This window comes from Bufo bufo, chromosome 4 (genome assembly GCF_905171765.1).
Source record: "Bufo bufo chromosome 4, aBufBuf1.1, whole genome shotgun sequence".
NCBI lineage: Eukaryota > Metazoa > Chordata > Amphibia > Anura > Bufonidae > Bufo > Bufo bufo.
Window position 1 is genome coordinate 508213578 of NC_053392.1, and position 25100 is coordinate 508238677.

Sequence of the window (25100 nt, forward strand, 5' to 3'; positions counted from 1 at the left end):
GGTCCCGGCGGTCACATGACCGCCGGGCCGGAACAGGAAGCGCATAGCGCTTCCTTCTCTGCATACACTGCGCTCACCGAGCGCTGTGTATGCAGCGATCCGGAAGGCAGGGACACCTGGGAACTGTCCCTGCCTTGTCTTAGGGTTGCCCTGCTGTCACTGACAGCGGGCAACCCGATCAGCAGCTGCACGATTAGCGTGCAGCTGCACTTTCTGAACGGACGTTCTGGAACGTCCGTTCAGAAATAGACGTCCACCCATAGGACGTTTATATCCTATGGGCAGACGTAAAGCGGTTAACATGATTTTGAAGGTGATTTCTTAATTCTGAACACAGCTACATCCCCAGTTATAAGAGGGTGTCCACCTAGATTTCAGTTTGTTTTTCAATTGAGTAGGGCTGCAACGATTAATCGATGTAATCGATAATAATCGATAACTGGATTCGCTGTCGACGAATCCAGTTATCGAATAATCGCCGATTCGTTGCTATGCAGGCGGGCGGTTTACTTTAAGTCACTGCATCTTTATTTTACCTTACAATCGTGACGCTCCAGTAACAACTCTGCAGGCACAGCGGAGGGCGGCGTAACGTCACTTACTCATGTGACGCGCCTGCTCCGCCTCCTTCATTCATAAAGTGGGCGGAGCAGGTGCGTCACGTGAGTAAGTGACGTTACGCCGCCCTCCGCTCTGCCTGCAGAGTTGTTACTGGAGCGTCACGATTGTAAGGTAAAATAAAGATGCAGTGAGTGATTAGTCTGCTGTGAGCAGCAGGGCCGGGGCTGTTATGGGTAGGGGGATCGGTCTATGGCACTTCTGGGGAGGGGGGATCTGTGCACTGTTATGGGGAAAGGGATCTGTGCACTGTTATGGGGAAAGGGATCTGTGCACTGTTATGGGGAAAGGGATCTGTGCACTGTTATGGGGAAAGGGATCTGTGCACTGTTATGCCCATAACAGGGCACATATCCCCTTTCCATAACAGTGCACAGATCCCCCTCTCCATAACAGCGCCACCCACAGATCCCCCTCTCCATAACAGCGCCACCCACAGATCCCCCTTTCCATAACAGCGCCACCCACAGATCCCCCTTTCCATAACAGCGCCACCCACAGATCCCCCTCTCCATAACAGCGCTACCACAGATCCCCCTCTCCATAACAGCGCCACCCACAGATCCCCCTCTCCAAAACAGTGCCACCCACAATTTGTTTTAATATGGCCTTTGAACATAATTTTTCAAGTAAAATCATATAAACCGCTTTGTTTTGTAATTTTGTCGTTTTTCCCGATTAATCGTAGAAATTAATCGTCAACTAATCGATTATTCAAATAATCGTTAGCTGCAGCCCTACAATTAAGTTGTACAGTTTATAGGTCACATTAAAGGTGGAAAAAGTTCTGAAATGATTTATCTTTGTCTCATTTTTTTACATTTTAACAGGGGTGTGTAGACTTTTTCTATCCACTGTATATGTAATTGATGGCATATCCTAGCGATATGAAACCAATGTGTGAGATGGGCCAAGCCCTTTAGGCTACTTTCACACTGGCATTTCTGGGTCCGCTTGTGAGATCCGTTTCAGGGCTCTCACAAGCGGCCCAAAACGGATCAGTTCAGCCCCAATGCATTCTGAATGGATAAGGATCCGTTCAGAATGCATCAATTTGGCCTCATTTGGTCTCCGTTGCTATTTTTAGGCGGTCACTAAAACGCAGCTTGCAGCATTTTGGTGTCCGTCTGACTATGCGGAGCCAAATGGATCCGTTCTGACTTACAATGTAAGTCAATGGGGACGGATCCGTTTTTCACCCCCCCCCCCCCCCCGCATCCTGCAAATCTCCTCCTTGCTCCCCGACATCACAAAGCTAGAGCGCCGTAATGTCGCAATGCGCGAGCTAGCACATGCGCAGTGTCAGCAGTGTTCCTTCCCTGTGCTGGCATCAGCCTCAGGGAACGAACTGCGTATGCTCTAGCTCGCGCATCGCGACACTACGGTGCTCTAGCTTTGTGACGTCGAGGAGCAAGGAGGAGATTCGGAGGATGCAGGGCGGTGCTGGGCTCAGAGTCAGAGAACGCTGGACTTATCTCTGAAGCATGGAGGAGACAGAACTCATCTAAGGTTAATTTACATATCTCAAAAAAAAAAAATTTACACAATAAAAGCAGAGAGAGCTATGGGGACTGGATATTGGGGATGTGCTAGTGGTGATCTAGCAGCCCATGTCCTCAGCTCTACACACAAAATCCAAATGACAGGTTCCCTTTAAGGGTAAGCACTCCTTTACAGGTTTCAGTGCGCTCAGGCTCCAAAGGTTATGGTCAGTCATGGATAATTCATCAGATGCAACACCTAGTATGCTTTGCCCTGTTTTTGGATCATCTCCATTCCGGTGGCAGCCGCTGAACTTGGTAAGGAGAGCTGGGGCTGCAGATATATTTGAGGAGGAGACAGTAAACAGCACTGGAGGCAGAGGGCATTGACGGGAGAGAGGCGGGGCAACAGAGGTCAGGCAGAGGTCAGAGCAGTATCTGGATTGGACAAACTGTTGGGAACACATGATCCCTACCCCTTGCAGCTCTCTGCGTTTTGCCACAGCTAAATACCAGTTGAGACCCAGGACCATGGCTACACAGTATGTATGTACTGTTGAGGCTCTGTTCACACTATCTTTAAGTTGATTAAAAGGATGGTGTGCTCTGTCCATTCATGGACAGGTATATCACTGTCAGGCTCCCTAGTCCTGGTGCTAAAATGAAGTTCGCACTTGAGGCACATAATCAATTCTGGCACCAGCGAGGTAACATGGTAACATAGTACATAAGGCCGAAAAAAGACATTTGTCCATCCAGTTCGGCCTGTTATCCTGCAAGTTGATCCAGAGGAAGGCAAAAAAAAAACCTGTGAGGTAGAAGCCAATTTTCCCCACTTTAGGGGAATAAAAAATTCCTCCAATCAGAATAACTCCCTGGATCAACGACCCCTCTCTAGTAGCTATAGCCTGTAATATTATTACACTCCAGAAATACATCCAGGCCCCTCTTGAATTCCTTTATTGTACTCACCATCACCACCTCCTCAGGCAGAGAGTTCCTTAGTCTCACTGCTCTTACCGTAAAGAATCCTCTTCTATGTTTGTGTACAAACCTTCTTTTCTCCAGACGCAGAGGATGTCCCCTCAGAGGTGGGGCCTAAGACGCAAACCATGCTCCTCACCCTTGTCCCTCATGCTAAAAACCCAATCAACACAGATGATGTTTGAGCAAGAACAGAGCCTGCACTAGTGGACAATGCCTGAGGAGGGTGAAGACCACTGTCATGGAGCCCAGAGGACGTAAGGAGAGAGGATCACGGCAGATATCAGTGTGAGGAAGGGGCAGGGCAGATCTGCAGGTAAGGCTTCATGCACACAAACAGCAGGTCCGCAATATGCAGGCAACGGCCATGTGCACCCCGCATCACAGATGTGGACCTATTCACTTGAATGGGTCTGCAATCTGGAACTCCAGAGAATGCTTTTGTTGCGTATTTTGACCTCCCCATTGAACTTAAAAGGGGAAATAAATCCACAACCAGTCCGCAACATAAACTGCCATGCTGCATATTTAAAATGCACACTGCAAGTTAATTTATGTGCAGATATTTTTCCACAGCGTGTGGATGAGATTTCTTAAAATCCCACCCACTTTGCTGTAACTGTATTCCGCCATGGATTTTCTACCTGCAAATTTGGATGGAAAATGTGCCACATTTTGGCTGTGTGTAAATGTAGCCTATAGGGGAACATCCATCAAACAGAATATATTTTATTAATCTTCATTATTTTGAATACAGTCATGTAGGTACCCAAGTGGTCAAATATTTTACATTTTGGTAGCAGAATCAAGAAGTGGTCCCAGTTTTTAACCTCTTAGGCCTCTTTCACACGGGCGAGTTTTCCGCGCGGGTGCAATGCGGGAGGGGAACGCATTGCACCCGCACTGAATCCGGACTCATTCATTTCTATGGGGCTGTTCAGATGAGCGGTGATTTTCACGCATCACTTATGCGTTGCGTGAAAATCGCAGCATGCTCTATATTCTGCGTTTTTCACGCAACGCAGGCCCCATAGAAGTGAATGGGGTTGCGTGAAAATCGCAAGCATCTGCAAGCAAGTACAGATGCGGTGCGATTTTCACGCACGGTTGCTAGGAGACGATCGGGATGGAGACCCGATCATTATTATTTTCCCTTATAACATGGTTATAAGGGAAAATAATAGCATTCTGAATACAGAATGCAAAGTAAAATAGCGCTGGAGGGGTTAAAAAAAAAATAAAAATCATTTAACTCACCTTAATCCACTTGCTCGCGTAGCCCGGCATCTCCTTGTGTCTCCTTTGATGAAGGACCTGTGATGACATCACTCCGGTCATCACAAGGTAAGTCACATGATCTTTCACCATGGTAAAAGATCATGTGACGTACCTTGTGATGACCGGAGTGACGTCATCACAGGTCCTTCATCAAAGGAGACACAAGGAGATGCCGGGCTACGCGAGCAAGTGGATTAAGGTGAGTTAAATGATTTTTTATTTTTTTTTAACCCCTCCAGTGCTATTTTACTTTGCATTCTGTATTCAGAATGCTATTATTTTCCCTTATAACCATGTTATAAAGGGAAAATAATACAATCCACAGAACACCGATCCCAAGCCCGAACTTCTGTGAAGTTCGGGTACCAAACACGCACGATTTTTCTCACGCGAGTGCAAAACGCATTACAATGTTTTGCACTCGTGCGGAAAAATCGTGGGTGTTCCCGCAACGCACCCGCACATTTTTCCGCAACGCCCGTGTGAAACCAGCCTGGGGGGGTTTTCTGGGGTTTTCTGGGAATAATTGCAAGCAGGCTGTCTCACGAAGCTGAGCATTCATACTTGCTCCCCTCCACTCCGGTCCTCCATGCTGCCTCTGGTGTGTCCACATTCTGGTCCCCATCTAAAATCCCATGGATTGCAAGATGAAAAACAACATGGGTTTACTTCAGGGAGATCATGTCAAACAAATCTTATAGATTTTTTTGACTGGGTGAATAAAATAATAGACGGCGGAGGTGCAGTAGACATCGCATATCTAGATTTTAGTAAGGCTTTTGACACTGTCCCACATAGAAGACTTATCAATAAACTGCAGTCATTGAGCATGGACTCCCATATTGTTGAGTGGATTAGGCAGTGGCTGAGTGACAGACAACAGAGGGTTGTAGTCAATGGAGAACATTCAAAACAAGGTAATGTTACCAGTGGGGTTCCACAGGGATCTGTACTGGGACCGATTTTGTTTAATATCTTCATAAGTGATATTGCAAAAGGCCTCGCTGGTAAGGTTTGTCTTTTTGCTGATGACACAAAGATATGTAACAGGGTTGATGTTCCTGGAGGGAAACGCCAAATGAAAAAAGGATTTATGAAAACTAGAGGAATGGTCAAAACTCTGGAAACTGAAATTTAATGTGGATAAGTGCAAGATAATGCACCTGGGGCGTAAAAACCCAAGGGCAGAATATAGAATATTTGACACAGTCCTGACCTCAGTATCTGAGGAAAGGGATTTAGGAGTAATTATTTCAGAAGACTTAAAGGTGGGAAGACAATGTAATAGAGCAGCACGAAATGCCAGCAGAATGCTTGGATGTATAGGGAGAGGTATAAGCAGTAGAAAGAGTGAAGTGCTTATGCCGCTGTACAGAACACTGGTGAGACCTCACTTGGAGTATTGTGCGCAGTACTGGAGGCCATATCTCCAGAAGGATATAGATACTCTAGAGAGAGTTCAGAGAAGAGCTACTAAACTAGTACATGGATTGCAGGATAAAACTTACCAGGAAAGGTTAAAGGACCTTAACATGTATAGCTTGGAAGAAAGAAGAGACAGAGGGGATATGATAGAAACTTTTAAATACATAAAGGGAATCAACTCGGTAAAGGAAGAGAGCATATTTAAAAGAAGAAAAACTACCACAAGAGGACACAGTTTTAAATTAGAGGGGCAAAGGTTTAAAAGTAATATAAGGAAGTATTACTTTACTGAGAGAGTAGTGGATGCATGGAATAGCCTTCCTGCAGAAGTGGTAGCTGCAAATACAGTGAAGGGGTTTAAGCATGCATGGGATAGGCATATGGCTATCCTTCATATAAGATAGGGCCGGGGGCTATCCATAGTATTCAGTATATTGGGCAGACTAGATGGGCCAAATGGTTCTTATCTGCCGACACATTCTATGTTTCTATGTTTCTATGTTTACATCTGGTGCAGCATGGGCTCAATGACTGGCTTCAGCCATGACGTGGAGCTTGTGGCCACATCACCACTGAAGCCAGCTAAAGCGGAGCATGTGACCACTGCGGGAACGTGGACACGGCGGGGGCTGCATAGAGGATCAGGGCGGTGGTGAGCAGGTAAATATAGATCTCTAGGTACCGTTAATATGACAAAGAAATAATAATCTAGAAACTCCTTTATGCTACATTTACACGACCTTGAATCACGGATACCGGTCTGTGTGCGTTCTGCAATTTGCTGACCACACATGCCGCTGCTATCATAGAAAATGCCTATTCTTGCCGCAATTGCGGAGAAGAATAGGAAATTCTCTATTTTTTTTGTGGGGATGCGAAACAGAACTACGGATGTGGACAGCACACAGTGTGCAGTAGGCATCTTTTGCGGCCCCCATTAAAATGAATCAGTCCACACCTGTTCCACAAAATTGCGGAACTCATACACTCGTGTGAATGTAGCCTTAAGTGCAGTATTTTCTCAACAATTTGTTTCACTAAATTAATAAATAGCACATTTTCTTTGTGGGAAATCCTCCTCCCTGAGGACAGGTTTAGGAAGCATTGTCCTATAGCTTGGAAAAATTAGGCATGCCCTGATAATGCAAGAGAATCCCCCGATTCTGATTCACTTTGGCAGACGTGTCAAAAAGTTGACAGAAATTTAACATGACTACATTGGAATTCAGGCACTGTTCACATTATTTAGGGCTCCAGAAAGAACTAATCTAGCAGCGAATGACGTTCCATAAATTAGTTATTTTATTAGGGTACTTTCACACCTAGGTTTTTGATAGTGTTTTTCTGCACTTGAGTGGTGTTTTTTTTGGTGTACAAACAACGGGCCAGATTTATCATTACTCTGACAGCTCACTCCACTTTAACATATGGCTAAAGTCAGTTTTAGCCAAGTCAGATTTATGATCGGCCCTTTAAGACTGTAATAAATGTGGTTTGACGGTAGCAGTTTATCCGTCAGTAAGCGGCTTTACAAAAGTCGCACATCTTTATGAAAAAGTCGCACATCTTTATGAAAAAGTCGCATGTTCTATTAAAAAGTCTCATAAGATAAGCATGGTCCTCACTGGAGTGAAATTGCGACTTTTTTTGAGACTTTTTAAATAGTCCCAATAGTAAATCTGTCTAGAGATTAATTTACATAAGAAAACACACCCACTTTCAGAAAATTGGCGAGCATAGTGCAGAGCAGAAAAAAGTTGCAAATTTGTGCGCAGTTTTAGCGTTTGGGACTTTTTCACTCCATTATTCTGACCTGAGCTAATGATAAATCTGGCCCAACAACTCCAGATGTTATCTGAAGGTCTGTGAGAGTTATGAAACACAGGACCCACAATGTTTTTCTGAACCTGGCTATTTTTTTTTTGTCTTTCTGGCTTGTTATAAAAAAACGCAGCATGCTGTAGCTTTTGGCGATTTTTCAGGCTTTTTGACAACACCTTCTCTATAGAGTAAAACCCCAGAAAGAAAATGCTAGTGGTAAGACACTGCAAAAAAAAATAAAATAAATATATATATATATTTTTTTTTTTTACTGTTTAAAAACACTATTCCTATGCGTAGAGACACTTGTAAGAAACTGTGTTCCCTTAGTGCGGTATATATCCATGAAGAAGTCTGCAGTTTTGCGACCATTACAGAGGGAACACGGATTCTAGTCTTTGCTAGAGTTTTCACTTTAACCATCTGGCTCACATTATGAAAGTATCAGACACATCTGGTGTGATGACTCCATGGCATTTATTTTTACTCTTTCCTCTGAAGAGCATTCATTTGTTAAAAATATTTGCATGGTTCATTTCCTCTGTGACTGGGGAAGCACTTTCCAGTGCATGAACGGTACAGTAAAGTTCAGAGACGACTAGATTCTTATTGTTAGGAAAGGCCTTTTCTGAAGAAATGGAAAAATTGCCACGTATGTAGTAAGACGTATATGTATCTACATCTAGGGTATGCAGTAGTGGCTTAGTGTGGAGATAGGGACTTTTATTCACTCCCTTAGCAGAGCAGGGGGAGGGGCACAAATATTCATTAGGGAAACCTCAGAGATTGTTGTTATTGCAGGTAAACAAAGGGCCAGAAGAGAACCAGGGAGATGAGGAAACATATATATATATAAAACTTGCTTAGCTTAGTTATATATTAGTTATATATTGCTGTTCATCAGATTTACAGTGCTATATTTATTTATTTTTATAACTCGGACAACCCCTTTAATGTTACTCTAGGACCAAACAAATTACAACTCAAAATTTTAAACGCCCCCTAGGCACTAACAACAACCAAAAAGAACGCAGGCAAAGGGGTTTTCCGCATCAAAGAAAGCAATGGCATCACTAGGATTTATTATCACTTCGTGGTCACCGGGTCTACTCCAATCCTCTCAATGAAGAGGCCATACTGTTACTGGGGTCGGCTGCTTTGCACAATCCCTACTTGTTAGAAGGGTTCTCCAATGATAAGCTCATCACAAAGTGTCCACCTGCGAGGCACCCCCAGTGATCAACTGTAACCCGTAGGCAAGCCTGGCCGTAAGTGTTCAATTTCCTTGTGGCACCACTATAGTGGGAATTAAGCATTATACAGTGCCTGTTCAAATCCCTGGGTTGTCCATGTAAAGCAGGATAGGACAGGTCCTCCAGGGTGAAACATGCTCCTTGTTAAAGTTCTTCCCCAGAAGATTCTCTAATGGGGTATATGAAACAGGTTTTCTAAACCCTTTTCTTCTTGCACTCTTTTGTTGAGGTTCTTGTCAGCTGCAATGGGAGGTCCGAAGTCCTTCCAAGAGGTGGCCAGCACAAGCTCTCCTGAGAAAGCGCTAAGGGTATGTGCACACAGTGTATATTATGCACTAATTTTCCATGCGCATTTTCATGCCAAAAATCTGCAGCTTAACACATTACCAGTTGAGTAGATAAGATTTATAAATCTCTTCTACAATGTGCAGAAATTTTCCTAGCAGAAATTGACCTGCATTGTGAATTTTGAAATCCGCAGCATGCCATGTCTTTGCAGATTTCATCTAAATGTCAGGACATTTTTTCAAGTCTTCAATAATTGCTTCTCATGGACTTTCCACCAGTACCAGCCAAGCTGCCATGCAAAACTCTTACCATGTAGAGTCAAGGAGCAGGAGACCCCCCCGCATTCTATTAGGTAGGAGGCTATCCAGAACATGTCACCTGTCCAGGAACTGCCAGACCACAATCACCACTCCACCTCGAGCCGCCTAACACAACCAAATGTGAAGTTCCTTAATCCATTCTTCAATCAGTGCCATCTCCCCAGAAGCCTCCTCTTGAGCTGTTCATGGTGGCTCCCACTCAGTTCTGCATGGCAGCAGAAACAATAAATGTGGAAAGCCTATGGCTGTCAGTCATTCTGCTTTTTGAGTTTTTTTTATTGACTTATTATTTATTTCACTACACATACAGTACATACCAAAAGTTTGGACACACCTTCTCATTCAAAGATTTTTCTTTATTTTCATGACTATGAAGGCATCAAAACTATGAATTAACACATGTGGAATTATATACATAACAAACAAGTGTGAAACAACTGAAAATATGTCATATTCTAGGTTCTTCAAAGCAGCCACCTTTTGCTTTGATTACTGCTTTGCACACTCTTGGCATTCTCTTGATGAGCTTCAAGAGGTAGTCCCCTGAAATGGTTTTCACTTCACAGGTGTGCCCTGTCAGGTTTAATAAGTGGGATTTCTTGCCTTATAAATGGGGTTGGGACCATCAGTTGCGTTGATGAGAAGTCAGGTGGATACACAGCTGATAGTCCTACTGAATAGACTGTTAGAATTTGTATTATGGCAAGAAAAAAGCAGCTAAGTAAAGGAAAACGAGTGGCCATCATTAATTTAAGAAATGGTCAGTCAGTCAGTCAGCCGAAAAATTGGGAAAACTTTGAAAGTAAGGGCTATTTGACCATGAAGGAGAGTGATGGGGTGCTGCGCCAGATGACCTGCCCTCCACAGTCACCGGACCTGAACCCAATCGAGATGGTTTGGGGTGAGCTGGACCGCAGAGTGAAGGCAAAAGGGCCAACAAGTGCTAAGCATCTCTGGGAACTCCTTCAAGACTGTTGGAAGACCATTTCAGGGGACTACCTCTTGAAGCTCATCAAGAGAATGCCAAGAGTGTGCAAAGCAGTAATCAAAGCAAAAGGTGGCTACTTTGAAGAACCTAGAATATTACATATTTTCAGTTGTTTCACACTTGTTTGTTATGTGTATAATTCCACATGTGTTAATTCATAGTTTTGATGCCTTCACAGTCATGAAAATAAAGAAAACTCTTTGAATGAGAAGGTGTGTCCAAACTTTTGGTCTGTACTGTATCTGCACTCTCCACAGAGATATCAGTGTCCTAGGAAGCCTCCTCCCAAGCTGTGTGGTCTCTCCCTCTCCTTTCCACTATGACTAGCATTACTTGGAGCAGCAGAAACAGGGCCAGTCGTCCTAATGAGTGTATCCGAGAGTTGCATTAGAGTTCCCACTGGCCGGCCTGAGGGGAGTCCTAGAGCTATTAAGTCAGTGCCTTCATGTGGCCTCTGAATAGGAATGCTCTATGGGTACTGTGCATCCCCAGAAGTAGACCTATTCAGAGTTGGGAGTTACTGCACAATCCTGAGAACCCAAACCAGCTCAACAGTCAAACACGTGCAACTGTGCTGCAGCTGTCATAGTCATGGGAAATAAATGGATGAGGGCATGATATAGCCGTAATTACTAATGGATATTCACAATTATGTCACCACCAATTTCAGATCACAGTATTTAAAGGGAAGCTAAAATAAAATAACAAACCAACTTTATTATGTTATTTGCTTAAAATGGGGAAAACTTACACAAAGATAATTCTAATCCAATACTATACCTAGGAGCTTTCACTGTGCAATCTCACTATTAAGCTGAATACATGTGCCTGTGCAAGGCCGCCTTCACTCCTATGCCTGTTGCTGGGCGTAACCCCTAACAGCAGCTCAGACCACACTGTATATTAGCAATGTGGAGCTCCGGTAAAGTATCACTAATGGGGGTCAATGGTAGCGGGGTGGTGTATGCCTAGTGGTATTTAGCACATCATACAGTAGGTCCCTAATATACCAACTCCCCTGCTCTCTTACACCACTGGCCTGACGTGGTCTAGTGTACCTCAATTACGTCTGCTGACACTGGCTGTAGCTCCACACTGGCTCGACGCGTTTCTAGTGTCCTGACCTCCTCAGGAGCCTCATCACTACTCATGCCAGTATTATTTATTATAGAACAGACAAACAGACATATAGAGAGCGCACCACTTCCCATGTGGCAGCGCTCCCGGCACTGGAGGGCATGATATAGAAAAATAAGCGCATTTCAATACATTTACAGTTAAATATTATTAGGTTAGAAACATAGAATGTGTCGGCAGATAAGAACCATTTGGCCCATCTAGTCTGCCCAATATACTGAGTACTATGGATAGCCCCTGGCCCTATCTTATATGAAGGATGGCCTTATGCCTATCCCATGCATGCTTAAACTCCTTCACTGTATTTACAGCTACCACTTCTGCAGGAAGGCTATTCCATGCATCCACTACTCTCTCAGTAAAGTAATACTTCCTGATATTACTTTTAAACCTTTGCCCCTCTAATTTAAAACTATGTCCTCTTGTAGCAGTTTTTCTACTTTTAAATATTCTCTCCTCTTTTACCTTGTTGATTCCCTTTATGTATTTAAAAGTTTCTATCATATCCCCTCTGTCTCTTCTTTCTTCCAAGCTATACATGTTAAGGTCCTTTAATCTTTCCTGGTAAGTTTTATCCTGCAATCCATGTACCAGTTTAGTAGCTCTTCTCTGAACTCTCTCCAAAGTATCAATATCCTTCTGGAGATATGGTCTCCAGTACTGAGCACAATACTCCAAATGAGGTCTCACTAGTGCTCTGTAGAGCGGCATGAGCACCTCCCTCTTTCTACTAGTAATGCCTCTCCCTATACACCCAAGCATTCTGCTAGCATTTCCTGCTGCTCTATGACATTGTCTGCCTACCTTTAATTATTCTGAAATAATGACCCCTAAATCCCTTTCCTCAGATGCTGAGGTTAGGACTGTATCACTGGTTTTATATTCTGCTCTTGGGTTTTTACGCCCCAGGTGCATTATTTTGCACTTATCCACATTAAATTTTAGTTGTCAGATTTTTGACCATTCCTCTAGTTTTCCTAAATCCTTTTCCATTTGGTGTATCCCTCCAGGAACATCAACCCTGTTACAAATCTTTGTGTCATCAGCAAAAAGACACACCTTACCATCGAGGCCTTCTGCAATTTCGCTGATAAAGATATTAAACAATATGGGTCTCAGAACAGATCCCTGAGGTACCCCACTGGTAACAAGACCTTGGTCTGAATATACTCCATTGACTACAACCCTCTGTTGCCTGTCCCTCAGCCACTGCCTAATCCATTCAACAATATGGGAGTCCAAGCCCAAAGACTGCAATTTATTGATAAGCCTTCTGTGTGGGACAGTATCGAAAGCCTTACTGAAGTCTAGATAAGCAATGTCTACTGCACCTCCGACATCTATTGTTTTAGTCACCCAATCAAAAAAATCAATAAGATTAGTTTGACATGATCTCCCTGAAGTAAACCCATGCTGTTTTTCATCTTTCAATCCATGGGATTTTAGATGTTCCACAATCCTCTCCTTAAGTATGGTTTCCATTAATTTCCCCACTATTGATGTCAGGCTTACTGGCCTATAGTTGCCCGATTCCTCCCTACTACCTTTCTTGTGAATGGGCACAACATTTGCTAATTTCCAATCTTCTGGGACGACTCCTGTTGCCAGTGATTGGTTAAATAAATCTGTTAATGGTTTTGCTAGTTCACCGCTGAGCTCTTTTAATAGCTTTGGGTGTATCCCATCAGGCCCCTGTGACTTATTTGTATTGATTTTAGACAGCTGACTTAGAACCTCTTACTCTGTAAAGACACATGCATCAAAAGATTCATTAGTCTTCTTTCCTAACTGAGGTCCTTTTCCTTCATTTTCCTTCGTAAAGACTGAACAGAAGTATTCATTGAGGCAGTCAGCTAGTTCTTTAACTTCTTCAATATACCTTCCTTCTTTTGTTTTTAATTTTGTAATTCCTTGTTTTAGTTTCCTTTTTTCATTTATGTATCTGAAGAATGCCTTATCGCCTTTTTTCCCTGACTGAGCTAATTTCTCTTCTGCCTGTGCTTTAGAAGCTCTTATAACTTGTTTGGCCTCTCTCTGCCTAATCTTGTAAATAAGCCTGTCATCCTCGTTTTTTTTTTTTTTTTTTTATAATTCCTAAATGCTATCTTTTTGTTTTTAATGATTTTGGCCACTTCTGCTGAGTACCACAGTGGTCTTTTCCTTTTTTTGCTTTTACTGACAAGCCTAATGCAATTTTCTGTTGCCTTCAATAGTGCCTCTTTTAAGTAGTCCTATTTCTCCTGGACTCCAATGAAACTGTTCCAATCTAATAGGGACTCGTATACCACTAATCTAATTTTAGAAAAGTCAGTTTTTCTAAAATCTAAAACTTTTGTTTTTGTGTGGTGTGACTCAGTCACTGTACTTATAGTAAACCACACTGACTGGTGATCACTAGATCCCAAGCTTTCCCCTACAGTAATATCATATACCAAATTCCCATTTGTGAATACTAAATCTAAAATGGCCTCCTTCCGGGTTGGCTCCTCAACTACTTGCTGTAGAGATAATCCCAGTAGGGAATTTAGAATATCTGTACTCCTGGCAGAACTAGCTATTTTGGTTTTCCAGTTTACATCAGGAAGATTGAAGTCTCCCATAATGATAACTTCCCCCTTCAATGTCATTTTAGCCATTTCCTCAACTAGTAGATCATCTAATTCTTTGACTTGGCTAGGTTGTCTATATATCACACCTACACGAGTTACCTTATGATTATCAAGCTGCAAGGTAACCCAAACTGACTCAAAATTGTTCTCGCTAACTTGTATCAAATTAGATTTTATGCTGTCTTTCACATACAGGGCCACCCCTGCCCCCTTCTTGTCTTTTCTGTCTTTCCTGTATAGAGAGAACCCTGGTATTGATATATCCCAGTCATTACTCCCCTTGAACCACGTCTCAGTAACAGCCACTACATCTATATTCTCAGATGCCATTATAGCCTCAAGTTCATTGATCTTATTCCCTAAACTGCGAGCATTTGTAGATAAGAATCTGAGCTTGTCAATTCTTAACCTTTGTGCTACTGGCATCTTCTGGCATTGTTCCGGGGGGCAGTCGGACTGCTGGATTATCACTCTTTTGCCCCCCTTTCCTAGTTTAAATGCTCCTTAGCAAATACTTGGAACTGTTCACCGAGGACAGTCGTTCCTTTGAGAGAAAGATGCAAACCATCTTTCTTGTACAGTTCTTTTCCATTCCAACAAGAGCTAACATGAGACACCAAGCCAAACCCTTGGTTCCGACACCATTCACCAAGCCATACATTGAATTCCTTAATGCGCATCTTCCTGTCATGCTGAAGGTTATGCACAGGCAAAACTGCAGAGAATGAAACAGTTGATGCAACCTCCCGTATATCCTTTCCAAGTGTGTGAAAAGCTTCTTTCACCTTTGAAACCTCATTGCAAGCCAGATCGTTTGTCCCCAGATGGACAATAACATCCACTTCCCTTTCCTGTTTTGCTTGCCTAACAATATTAAGGATCCGTCGTCTATCCCAGCTAGCGGTAGCACCAGGGAGACATCTTACAACACAATTCTCCTCAAACTTCACACCTCTCATGATGGAATCGCCCACCAACAGCTGCTTACTATCAGTCCTCACCTTCTACTTTTTGTCTTTGGCTGCAGTCTTGCATACTTTAGGCATGGGAGATTATTGGTTCTCACCCACTGTGCTTGAGCCATCCGCCATGTTGCTCTTGCACTCTGAAAGTGCTGCAAATGAATTATGGAGAGCCACAGACTGTGGGACATGTCTTCTATCCACAACTCTCAGTCTACCAGAACCTACAGTAACCCATCTTCCATTTCTAGGGGGCCTCTGTGGCAGTGGCATTGCAATGTTGTCAGTCTGGGTTTGCTTAATGGTTAATTTACAAATCTCATATTTCAAAAAGGTAATTTCCTGTTGCATTATGGAGAGCTGTCTACAGATCAGACAGTATCCAAACCTCTGAAGAGTGGAACCTGAAATAAAAGCACAACAATTCCTGCACAGAACCAGGTCTGCCATTGCAAAGAGGGGGGGGGGGGGGGGGGATTTAAACAAACAAATCGTACTTGTTTAGATTGTATACAGGTTCTGTGGTTCATTTGCAGTGTAGCCTGGTGCACAGCTGCGGCCAGCTGCTCCGGAGAACAGCAGCACAGCCCCATCCACCTAACAGTTGGCCCTCCACCCATCATTATATTACGACATATCAAACATTATATGATGGGAACACCCCTTTAAGAGTAATTATAAACGGGACAGATCTGTAAGAATACAGCAGGAAGACTTCAATTCCATCAGCCTTATATTGCTTCTAGCTCGTTCATATAAATCTCACCACCTCCTGCGGTATCAACATTCCACCGTCCTTCGGTCCACTTTAGTGTGCTCTCTAGAACGCTCGTCTCCTTCACTGTTGCCCCAACAGGTGCCTGCTAGGGTGGGTTCACATCACGTTTTTGCCATTTGTTTAACGTATACGTTAAGGGGAAAAAAAAGAAAAAGGATACAGAAGCCTAGCACACAACACGTTTCTATCCTGCAGAGTCTAGTAAAAAAAAAAAAAGTATACTTTATTTTTAACTTTTTTTTTTTTTAACAATGGACCTCTATGGCATCCGTTAACGCATACATTTTTTGTATACATTAAATGGATAGAAAAACGTTATGTGAACCCGGCCTCTGTGCCAACAAAGAGCACAATTTTTATTTCTATCGGATCCCACACAGTTTGTCCTGGATATGATGCGTGTTTGAGCTGCTACTGTGTAATTTGCTCTGTCCAGTAGGATTTCATTTATTCTAATAAAGGGGTTGACCAGAATAAAATAAAAAAAATTAAAATATGTCACCAACAACTATGTGACTTCTTCAGCCAATCACTGGCCTCAACAGTCACCTGCAGGCATGAATGCTGAGGCCAGTGATTAGCTGCAGTGACCACAGGCATGTATGGCACGTTACTGCTCCAGGTAAACAGAGACTGTTTGCAATTTTTTTTAATCCCGGACAATCCCTTTAAAAAAGTAAGAGGGAAGTAAATACAGTGAAAAAGAGTCATGTAAGTTATCTTAGGGCTCTTTCACACCTGCGTTCTTTTCTTCCGGCATAGAGTTCCGTCGTCGGGGCTCTATGCCGGAAGAATCCTGATCAGGATTATCCCCATGCATTCTGAATGGAGAGAAATCCGTTCAGGATGCATCAGGATGTCTTCAGTTCCGGAACGGAACGTTTTTTGGCCGGAGAAAATACCGCAGCATGCTGCGCTTTTTGCTCCGGCCAAAAACCCGGAAGCCTTGCCGCAAGGCCGGATCCGGAATTAATGCCCATTGAAAGGCATTGATCCGGCCTTAAGCTAAACGTCGTTTCGGCGCATTGCCGACATTTAGCATTTTCTGAATGGTTACAATGGCTGCCGGGACGCTAAAGTCCTGGCAGCCATGGTAAAGTGTAGCGGGGAGCGGGGGAGCAGTATACTTACCGTCCGTGCGGCTCCCGGGGCGCTCCAGAGTGACGTCAGGGCGCCCCAAGCGCATGGATCATGTGATCGTATTGGACACGTCATCCATGCGCATGTGGCGCTCTGACGTCATTCTGGAGCGCCCCGGGAGCCGCACGGACTGTAAGTATACTGCTCCCCCACTCCCCGCTCCTACTATGGCAACCAGGACTTTAATAGCGTCCTGGGTGCCATAGTAACACTGAACGCATTTTGAAGACGGTTCCGTCTTCAAATGCTTTCAGTACACTTGCGTTTTTCCGGATCCGGAGTGTAATTCCGGCAAGTGGAGTACACGCCGGATCCGGACAACGCAAGTGTGAAAGAGCCCTTACTCGTCCACTTTTTTCCCTGGAATGAGATGTGATTTTAAAGTCTCATATTACTAAACAGTAAAGTTTTAAAAAAATAAAATAAAAGGAACACATAGTAAATCTTTGTGTATATATTTATATATACAATGAAACAGATCTTACTGAACAAATAGTTGAAAAGATCAGCTTTAAAAGGAGTTTTCCAAGATTTTCTTAGTGATGACAAATCATCTCAATAGGTCATCAGTTTCTGATCGGTAGGGGTCTGAACACCTGGGACCCCCACTGATCAGCTGTTTGAGAAGGCAGCAGCGCTCCTGTGAGCACCGCGGCCTTCTCTCCGCTTTTTCTAGGCTGAGTGATGACACATTCATGTGTCACGTGGCCTAGGAGCAGCTCGGCCCTACTTAAGTGAATGGGACCGAGTTCAATACCAAGCAGAGCCACTATACAATGTAGGGCGCTGTGCTTGGTAAGCTGCAAGAAGGCAGCAGCGCTCAGAGGAACACCGCTGCCTTCTCAAAACAGCTGATCGGCGGGTGTCTCGGGTGTCGGACTCCCACCGATCAGATACTGATGACCTATCCAGAGGATGGGCCATCAGTATAAAAAACAAAAAAAAACTGGAAAGCCCTTTTAACCTTTTATAAGAGCAATATTAGATTTCCCCCATTGTTAGAAATTTTACTAAACACATACACTAATATATATCTTGACTTCTATCATGATAGTCCTCTAAGACCCAAAGTTATGATTGTGTAAAGACAGAGCTGCTCTGCTCAGGATGTCAGATGTGCAACTGGTGCTTCTTCAGGCCTGGGCTCCCGTTTAGCTGTTCTTAAAGAGGTCGATGCAGCTTTGTAATAAGGAGATGTTATTCTGTAAAAAACAAAGACAGGAAAATCACCAAAGCTGCAGATATCTTCACTGAATTATTCTGTCTTTCCTGGCATGCTCCAGCCCCTCTGCCCACGCATGATACATGGGGGCCGCGTTCACATCACCGTTGTGCTTTCCTTCTTCTGATCCATCAGAAGAACAGGAGAAAAAAAAAAGTATCCTTTATTTTGCATCAATTATGCGCCGTTATTTTTAGTGCAAAGCAAACTGACACCAACTGATCCATCTTATTTTGAGCATCAGTTATGACTTGAGGTGAGCGAATTCTTAGAAAGTTCGATCCGGCTGCTTCTGCGAATTTTACAAAAAAATTTGCTCTGTGGCGAATTACTTCATCACGAAGCGCTTTTTTTTTGTAAGTAGCTGGTGCAATGACAGGGAGCGACGAAAGCTCTGCCCTCCGTCACTGTATCCCTCAGATGCCGCTTTCATACATGAATTAATTTGTTTTTTTACACTATTTCAAGTTAAATAGATTAACTAACACAAAGCACAAGGAAATTCGGCTTTGAGGCAACATGAATTTATCCTAAAATTCGGATCAAATTCCACTTCGTGGGATTCAATTATCTCTAGCTATGGTCAGAGATCAGTTATTTTTGACAGGAGAGAAAATACTGCATGCAGGACTTTCTCCCGTCAAAAATATCTGATCTCTGAAGGAACTGACACAAACTGATCATAACGGATGCCGGAAATAACAGATCCGTATTTTTTTTTGTTCTTCTGACAGATCACAAGAATGGAAAGCTAAAAGGCGAGTGTAAAAGGTGCCTAATACTGTCGTAGAAAGTTTTAAACGGCGTCCGGTTCATCACAGACACCGTCTAGTCTAAATTGACATCCCATATTTGTTGGCTTAGTTTGGGACACAAATGCGGCAAATTTTTGGTGCACAATGGAGCGTTTAACTCCCACCCCACTCCCCCTTTCCAGTAATCCACACCCCTTTGTTGCACGACGAGGAAAAAAAAAAAAAGGGTCTAAAATGGTTATAAATGTGGTGCAAGGCACGTATGCCAGTTCTGTGGTACAAACTGTGCCAAAATTGGGGCGCATTTTCAATTCTGCCCAGAATGTTGCTTAGGGGTTTTGACATGGATATTTTCGGCTACTAATTTTGAAACTAATCCGTATGTGACAAGGAGATTTGGAGGCAGACTGTGCAACTCCGCAACGGATATCACCTTGGTAAAAAGATGAAATTCACAGTAAAAATCGGCTGCACATCTGTGACAATCACCACGCTGCAAATTTTAAAATCTGCAGAGCCCGACTCACACAGTTCGGTGACGTCACATGATGTGACATCATGACACAGTGTGCATTGGGTCCTGGCTCTTCCAGTGAATAGCGATTGTTCCTGCTCATGCAAGTGGATAAAGCGAGTTTTTTATTATAATTTTTTTATTTTATATATATATATATATATATATATATATAGAAAGAGAAGGAGATCCAGCGGGAGCACCACCAACGATGTGGGTGCAACGTCCGGCACAGGGTAACGGCAATACCCCAAGTATTGTAGAGATGAAAGAAGTCGGACTGCACTCCAAAAAATAGTGAAATACACGGTTTTATTCACCCATAGTCTGGCAAACTTGCGACGTTTCGGCTCACAAGAGCCTTCCTCAAGCCATGAGGAAGGCTCTTGTGAGCCGAAACGTCGCAAGTTTGCCAGACTATGGGTGAATAAAACCGTGTATTTCACTATTTTTTGGAGTGCAGTCCGACTTCTTTCATCTCTATATATATATATATATATACACACACACACATATACACACATATACACACACACACATACATACAGGGGCCACTATGAAGACATATATACTGGGGGCACTACGGGGGCTATTATAGGTACTGCAGGCCCTATGGAGGCTATTATAGATTCTGTTGGCGCTATGGGGTCGATTATAAATGCTGTGGGCACTATTGGGGCTATTATAGATGTTGCGGGCACTAAAAGGGCCTTATATGTCCAGGGGGCACTAAAGAGAGGCATTGTATATACTGCAGGCACTGCAGAGACTGGGATAAAAAAAAAAAAAAAGCCTATGAAGCTCATAACGGTCATTAAAAACGGATAGACGGCGAAAAAAAATGGATGCACACTCTTATGCAAAACGGCCATGAAAAACTGGCAGTGTATGTTTTTAACGGCCGTTATTTTTCACGGTTGTGTGAATGTAGCCTTACTAGGGAGTCCTCACATTCATGAGCTCCTGGCTTTACTCCTCCTGCCGCTAATTGACATTTTTCCGGAGAGAGCCGTGAGCTCATGAATGAGGACTCTCCAGTGCGCGCTCAGTATTACCACTGTGTCTAACGTTCTAAAGTAGTCTACTAAGTGTCCAAATATTCATCATGGCTTTCACAGAAACCACAACACTGTTCTAGATCCATGACATAACGGATACAATCGGCACCCAATTGAAAGTCGTGGGGGTCAGTTTGTTCAGATGGGGACACTAGCGCTGCATACAGCAATACTCTTAGACCTAGGATGATGTCACACACAGCTTTTTGGGGCAGTTTTTGATGCATTTGTTTGAACCAGAGTTAGAAGTGGATCCAGAAGGAAAGAACAGGCATTCCTTAATATTTCTCAATCCTTTCCAAACCACGTCTGGCTTTGGCTCAAAAATCTGAATTGAAAACTGAAACAAACCGCTTTGGTGACACCTCCCTTAGGCTACTTTCACACTAGTGTTTTTTGCTGGATCCGTCAGGGTTCAGCAAAAACACTTCTGCTACTGATAATACAACCGTCTGCATCTGTTATGAACGGATCCGGTTGTATTATCTTTAACATAGTCAAGATGGATCAGTCATGAACACCATTGAAAGTCAATGGGGGACGGATCCGTTTTCAATTGTGTCAGAGAAAACGGATCCATCCCCATTGACTTGCATTGTGGGTCATGATGGATCTGTTTTGCTCTGCATCTCAGGACGGTATGAGAACGTAATGCACTTTGGAGCGTTCTGTTCAGTTACGTTTTGTCCCCATTGACAATGAATAGGGACAAAACAGAAGTTTTTTTTTTTTTTTTCCGGTATTGAGACCCTATGACGGATCTCAATACCGGAAATATTAACGCTAGTGTGAAAGTAGCCTTACTGTAGAATCTGTTGCAGAGACTCAGAACGGAGCCTCCAACAGCACTTTATGGCAGCAGCAATAACTGTATGTTGTCTGGTATTGTACAGAACATACAGTATTCACATTATTGTGTAATTTAGGAGGAAATATCCTAAAAATAAATAAGTAGAGTGGAATGACTTGTTGTCCTGCAGCAAGGGCTTCTGTGTGTACGATACATTAATGTGCATAGGGTTTTCACCAGTTGCAGAGAAATTCTGGACGGATTTGCAGCCTCTAGTAAGGAGCGAGTGTTCCTGCACATGCAAGTGGATAAGGCGAGTATGCGCTCCTGTCTAAATGGCCTTTAAAAACGGGCCCACTGATTTCAATGGAGTCCGTCTGGTCTTAAAGCCATGTGAATAGCCCCATTGACCTCAATTTTCTCAATACACATTTTAGAAAAATGGTTGGGTCAATTCAAGAAAGTAAAGGCTGTGTTATACCAGCAGATAATTGTGTAGATCATCGCTAACAACTGTTCATATTAACGCTCGTTAGTGATAATCTGCCTGTGTAAGGCTACTTTCACACCTGCGTTAAGGTGCGGATCCGTCTGGTATCTGCACAGACTGATCCGCACCTATAATGCAAACGCTTAGATCCGTTTGCATTACCATGAACAAAACGGATCCATGATGATGCAAACGGATCCGTTTTGACTTTACATTGAAAGTCAATGGGGGACGGATCCGTTTGAAAATTGAGCCATATTGTGTCAACTTCAAACGGATCCGTCCCCATTGACTTACATTGTAAGTCTTAACGGATCCGTTTGCCTCCGCACGGCCAGGCGGACACCCGAACGCTGCAAGCTGCGTTTGGGTGTCTGCCTGATGAGCGGAGCGGAGGACAAACGGTGCCAGACTGATGCATTCTGAGCAAACGGAACTCACAAGCGGAGCCCCGAGCGCTAGTGTGAAAGTAGCCTAATACTGCCACGAATTACTCAATCAACGCGCAAATTCAAATTCATCAGGCAATCACAATTTTTAAGCAGATAAAAAAAATCATGGTTCGCCGGGGGCAGATTGTGCCGTCTAATCACGGTCTGCTGCCGGCAAATATTGGTTCTGTAAGGCATTAGTGATCGCTCCTCCCCATACTGTGGAGGGGATCTCTGCATGTAACTGCAGTGGTCTCCTTTACTAACGAGCAGGCGATTGTTGGGAACGAACGCTTCCTTCCCAACAATCATCAGCCGTATCTGCTGGTGTAATACCAACCTAACCACAGCATTTTTGCTCAGGGTCTGTGTCACCAGGTTATCAGAGAGGACAGTATGACAGATTGGTGACAGAGAAACACGTGAGCAGTATATGATTAGAAGTAATATAGAAGACAATAATTACAAACAAATATGATTATGAGGTCAGTGCGATGTGTTACATGTGGTTCTGCCATAGATTTCGAAGTTTGATCCTTTGCATCGCAAAGGGTGAAATCTGCAATGAAAATCTGCAACACAATGAACATGCGGCAGATTTGAAAATCAACTGCAAGCTCAGAATTTCATGTTTCTTTAAAGTCCGTCTATGAATTTACATGAGATGGCCAAACCTGTGGATAGGCAATAAATATCCACCACCCAATGGACATAGCTGTGTAGTTCCAGCACCGGGGCTACTCTGACACAGCTGATTGGCTGGGGTGCTGGGTGTCACACCCGTGTCAGACATTGATTGACTGTCTTGATAATAGTGAATCACTTGTACAATCCCCTTTAAGAGTGTAAAGTATAGATACAATATCAACATCAGCACACATGAAGAACCTCTAGAACTAGGGCTACATGTGTTGTATATCAAGAGCAGTGGATAGAATAAAACTTGATAACACCACCAACCTTGGCGTGCTTAATTTCTAACTCTGTCATCTCCACCAGGTTTTTTCGAAAAGCACACACTCTTCTTTGTTTGAAGCTAGTCAGTTCTATAAAATAAGACATTGCAAAGGTGAGATTTCCCTTAAGGGAAAACATGCAAAACATAGCCGGTGAGCTTCCTTTGACTTCCTGGATGGATAGAGTGATACTATAGCATTATAAACATCATAAAAAGTGATGGCATATCTTGGCTTTCCCAGTGGTGGGGATCTGACTACTTAGATCGTCACCAATCATGAGAATGGTCTCGCATTATTCCCAGATCACCATATACAGTGCATTCAAGAAGTTTTCAGACCCTTTCACTTATTCACATTTTGTTATGTTGCAGGCCCTGTGCTAAAATAAAATAATTCAAGTTTTCCCCCCATCATTCTGCAATCAATACCCCTTAATCAGAAAGTGAAAACAGAATGTCCGAAATCTTTGCTAATTTATTGAAAATAAAAAACTAAAATCTTGCATTACCATAAGTATCCAGACCCTTTGCTCAGTACATTTGGCAGTGATAACAGCCTCCAGTCTTCTTGGGTATGCTGCCACAATGTTTGAACACCTGGATTTGGGGGGATTTTTTTGCTTTTCTTCCCTGCAAATCCTCTCAAGACCTGTTGAGCTGAATGGGGACTGTGTGTAAAGTTATTGTCAGGTGTCTCCAGATGTTCGACTGGGTTCAAGTCAGGGCTCTAAGCCACTCCTATGTTGTCATGGCTGTGTGCTTAGGTAGGGTCATTGTTTTGTAGAAAGGTAAACTGTTGGCCCAGTCTGAGGTCCAGAGCAATCAGTTTTTAAGAATATCTCTGTACTTTGCTCCATTCAGCTTTCCCTCGACCACAACTAATCTCCCAGTTCCTTTCCCTCGACCACGACTAGTCTCCCAGTTCCTAAAACACCCCCACAGTATGATGCTTCCACCATCACCTCCAACTGTAGGGATATTATTGGGCAAGTGATGAGCAGTGTCTGGTTTTCCCCCAGTCTTGACACTTAGAACGGAGGTCAAAAACTTGAAAAGTTGTTTTCATCAGACAAGAGAATCTTGAGGAGAGTATTCTTTCTGGCCATAAAGCCCCGATTGGTGGAGTGCTGCGGTAATAATGGACCTTCTAGAAGTTTCTCTCATCTGCACACAAGATCTTTGGAGCCCAACCAGAATAATAACTAGGTTCTTGGTTACCTCTCTTAACAAGGCCCTTCTCACCCGATTAGTTTGGTAGGGCGGCCAGCTCTAGGAAGGGTCCTGATTGCTCCAAACTTCTTCCATTTAAAAATTATGGAGGCCACTGTGCTCTTGGGAACTTTCAATGCAGCAGAACACAATCATGTTTCTGAGCTCTACGGGCAGCTCTTTCCTGCTCATGGCTTGGTTTTTGCTCTGATACAGTGCCTTGAAAAAAATATTCATACTCCTTGAACTGGTAGACCCTCTTCCCCCCCCAAAAAATTTAAAAAAAAAAAATTGCAGCTGTAATTGCAGCAAAAATGATCCGACAAAGTATTGACTCAGGGGAACTGAATACAAATGCACGCCACACTTTCAGATTTTTATTTATTAACATTTTTGAAAACCATGAATCATTTTCTTTTCACTTCACACAAACTTGCTACTTTGTGTTGGTCTATAACATAAAATAACAATAAAAAACATTTAAGTCTGTGGGTGTAACGTGAATTTTTTTTGGGAAAAGTTCAAGGTTTGAATACTTTTCTAAGGCACTGTATGCATTGTCAGCTCTGAGAACCTATATAGACAGGGCTG

General features: G+C 43.2%; 1 protein-coding gene and 1 long non-coding RNA gene across 2 annotated transcripts in view; one reads left to right on the forward strand and one right to left on the reverse strand.

The window, feature by feature from the left end:
• Positions 1-396: 396 nt before the first annotated feature.
• LOC120998818 lies at positions 397-21478 on the forward strand. The gene is made up of 3 exons (XR_005778488.1): positions 397-556; positions 4898-4900; positions 21468-21478. It is a non-coding gene; the product is annotated as an uncharacterized LOC120998818 (long non-coding RNA).
• Positions 17910-25100, reverse strand: part of SNX5 (sorting nexin 5) — a 91542-nt gene continuing 84351 nt past the window's right edge. The window contains exons 12-13 of the mRNA XM_040429664.1: positions 23303-23388; positions 17910-18284 (exon numbers count right to left, since the gene is read on the reverse strand). Coding sequence (XP_040285598.1) covers positions 18234-18284; positions 23303-23388 — 137 coding nt within the window. The 3' untranslated portion in view covers positions 17910-18233. The remainder of the gene's footprint in view (positions 18285-23302; positions 23389-25100) is intronic.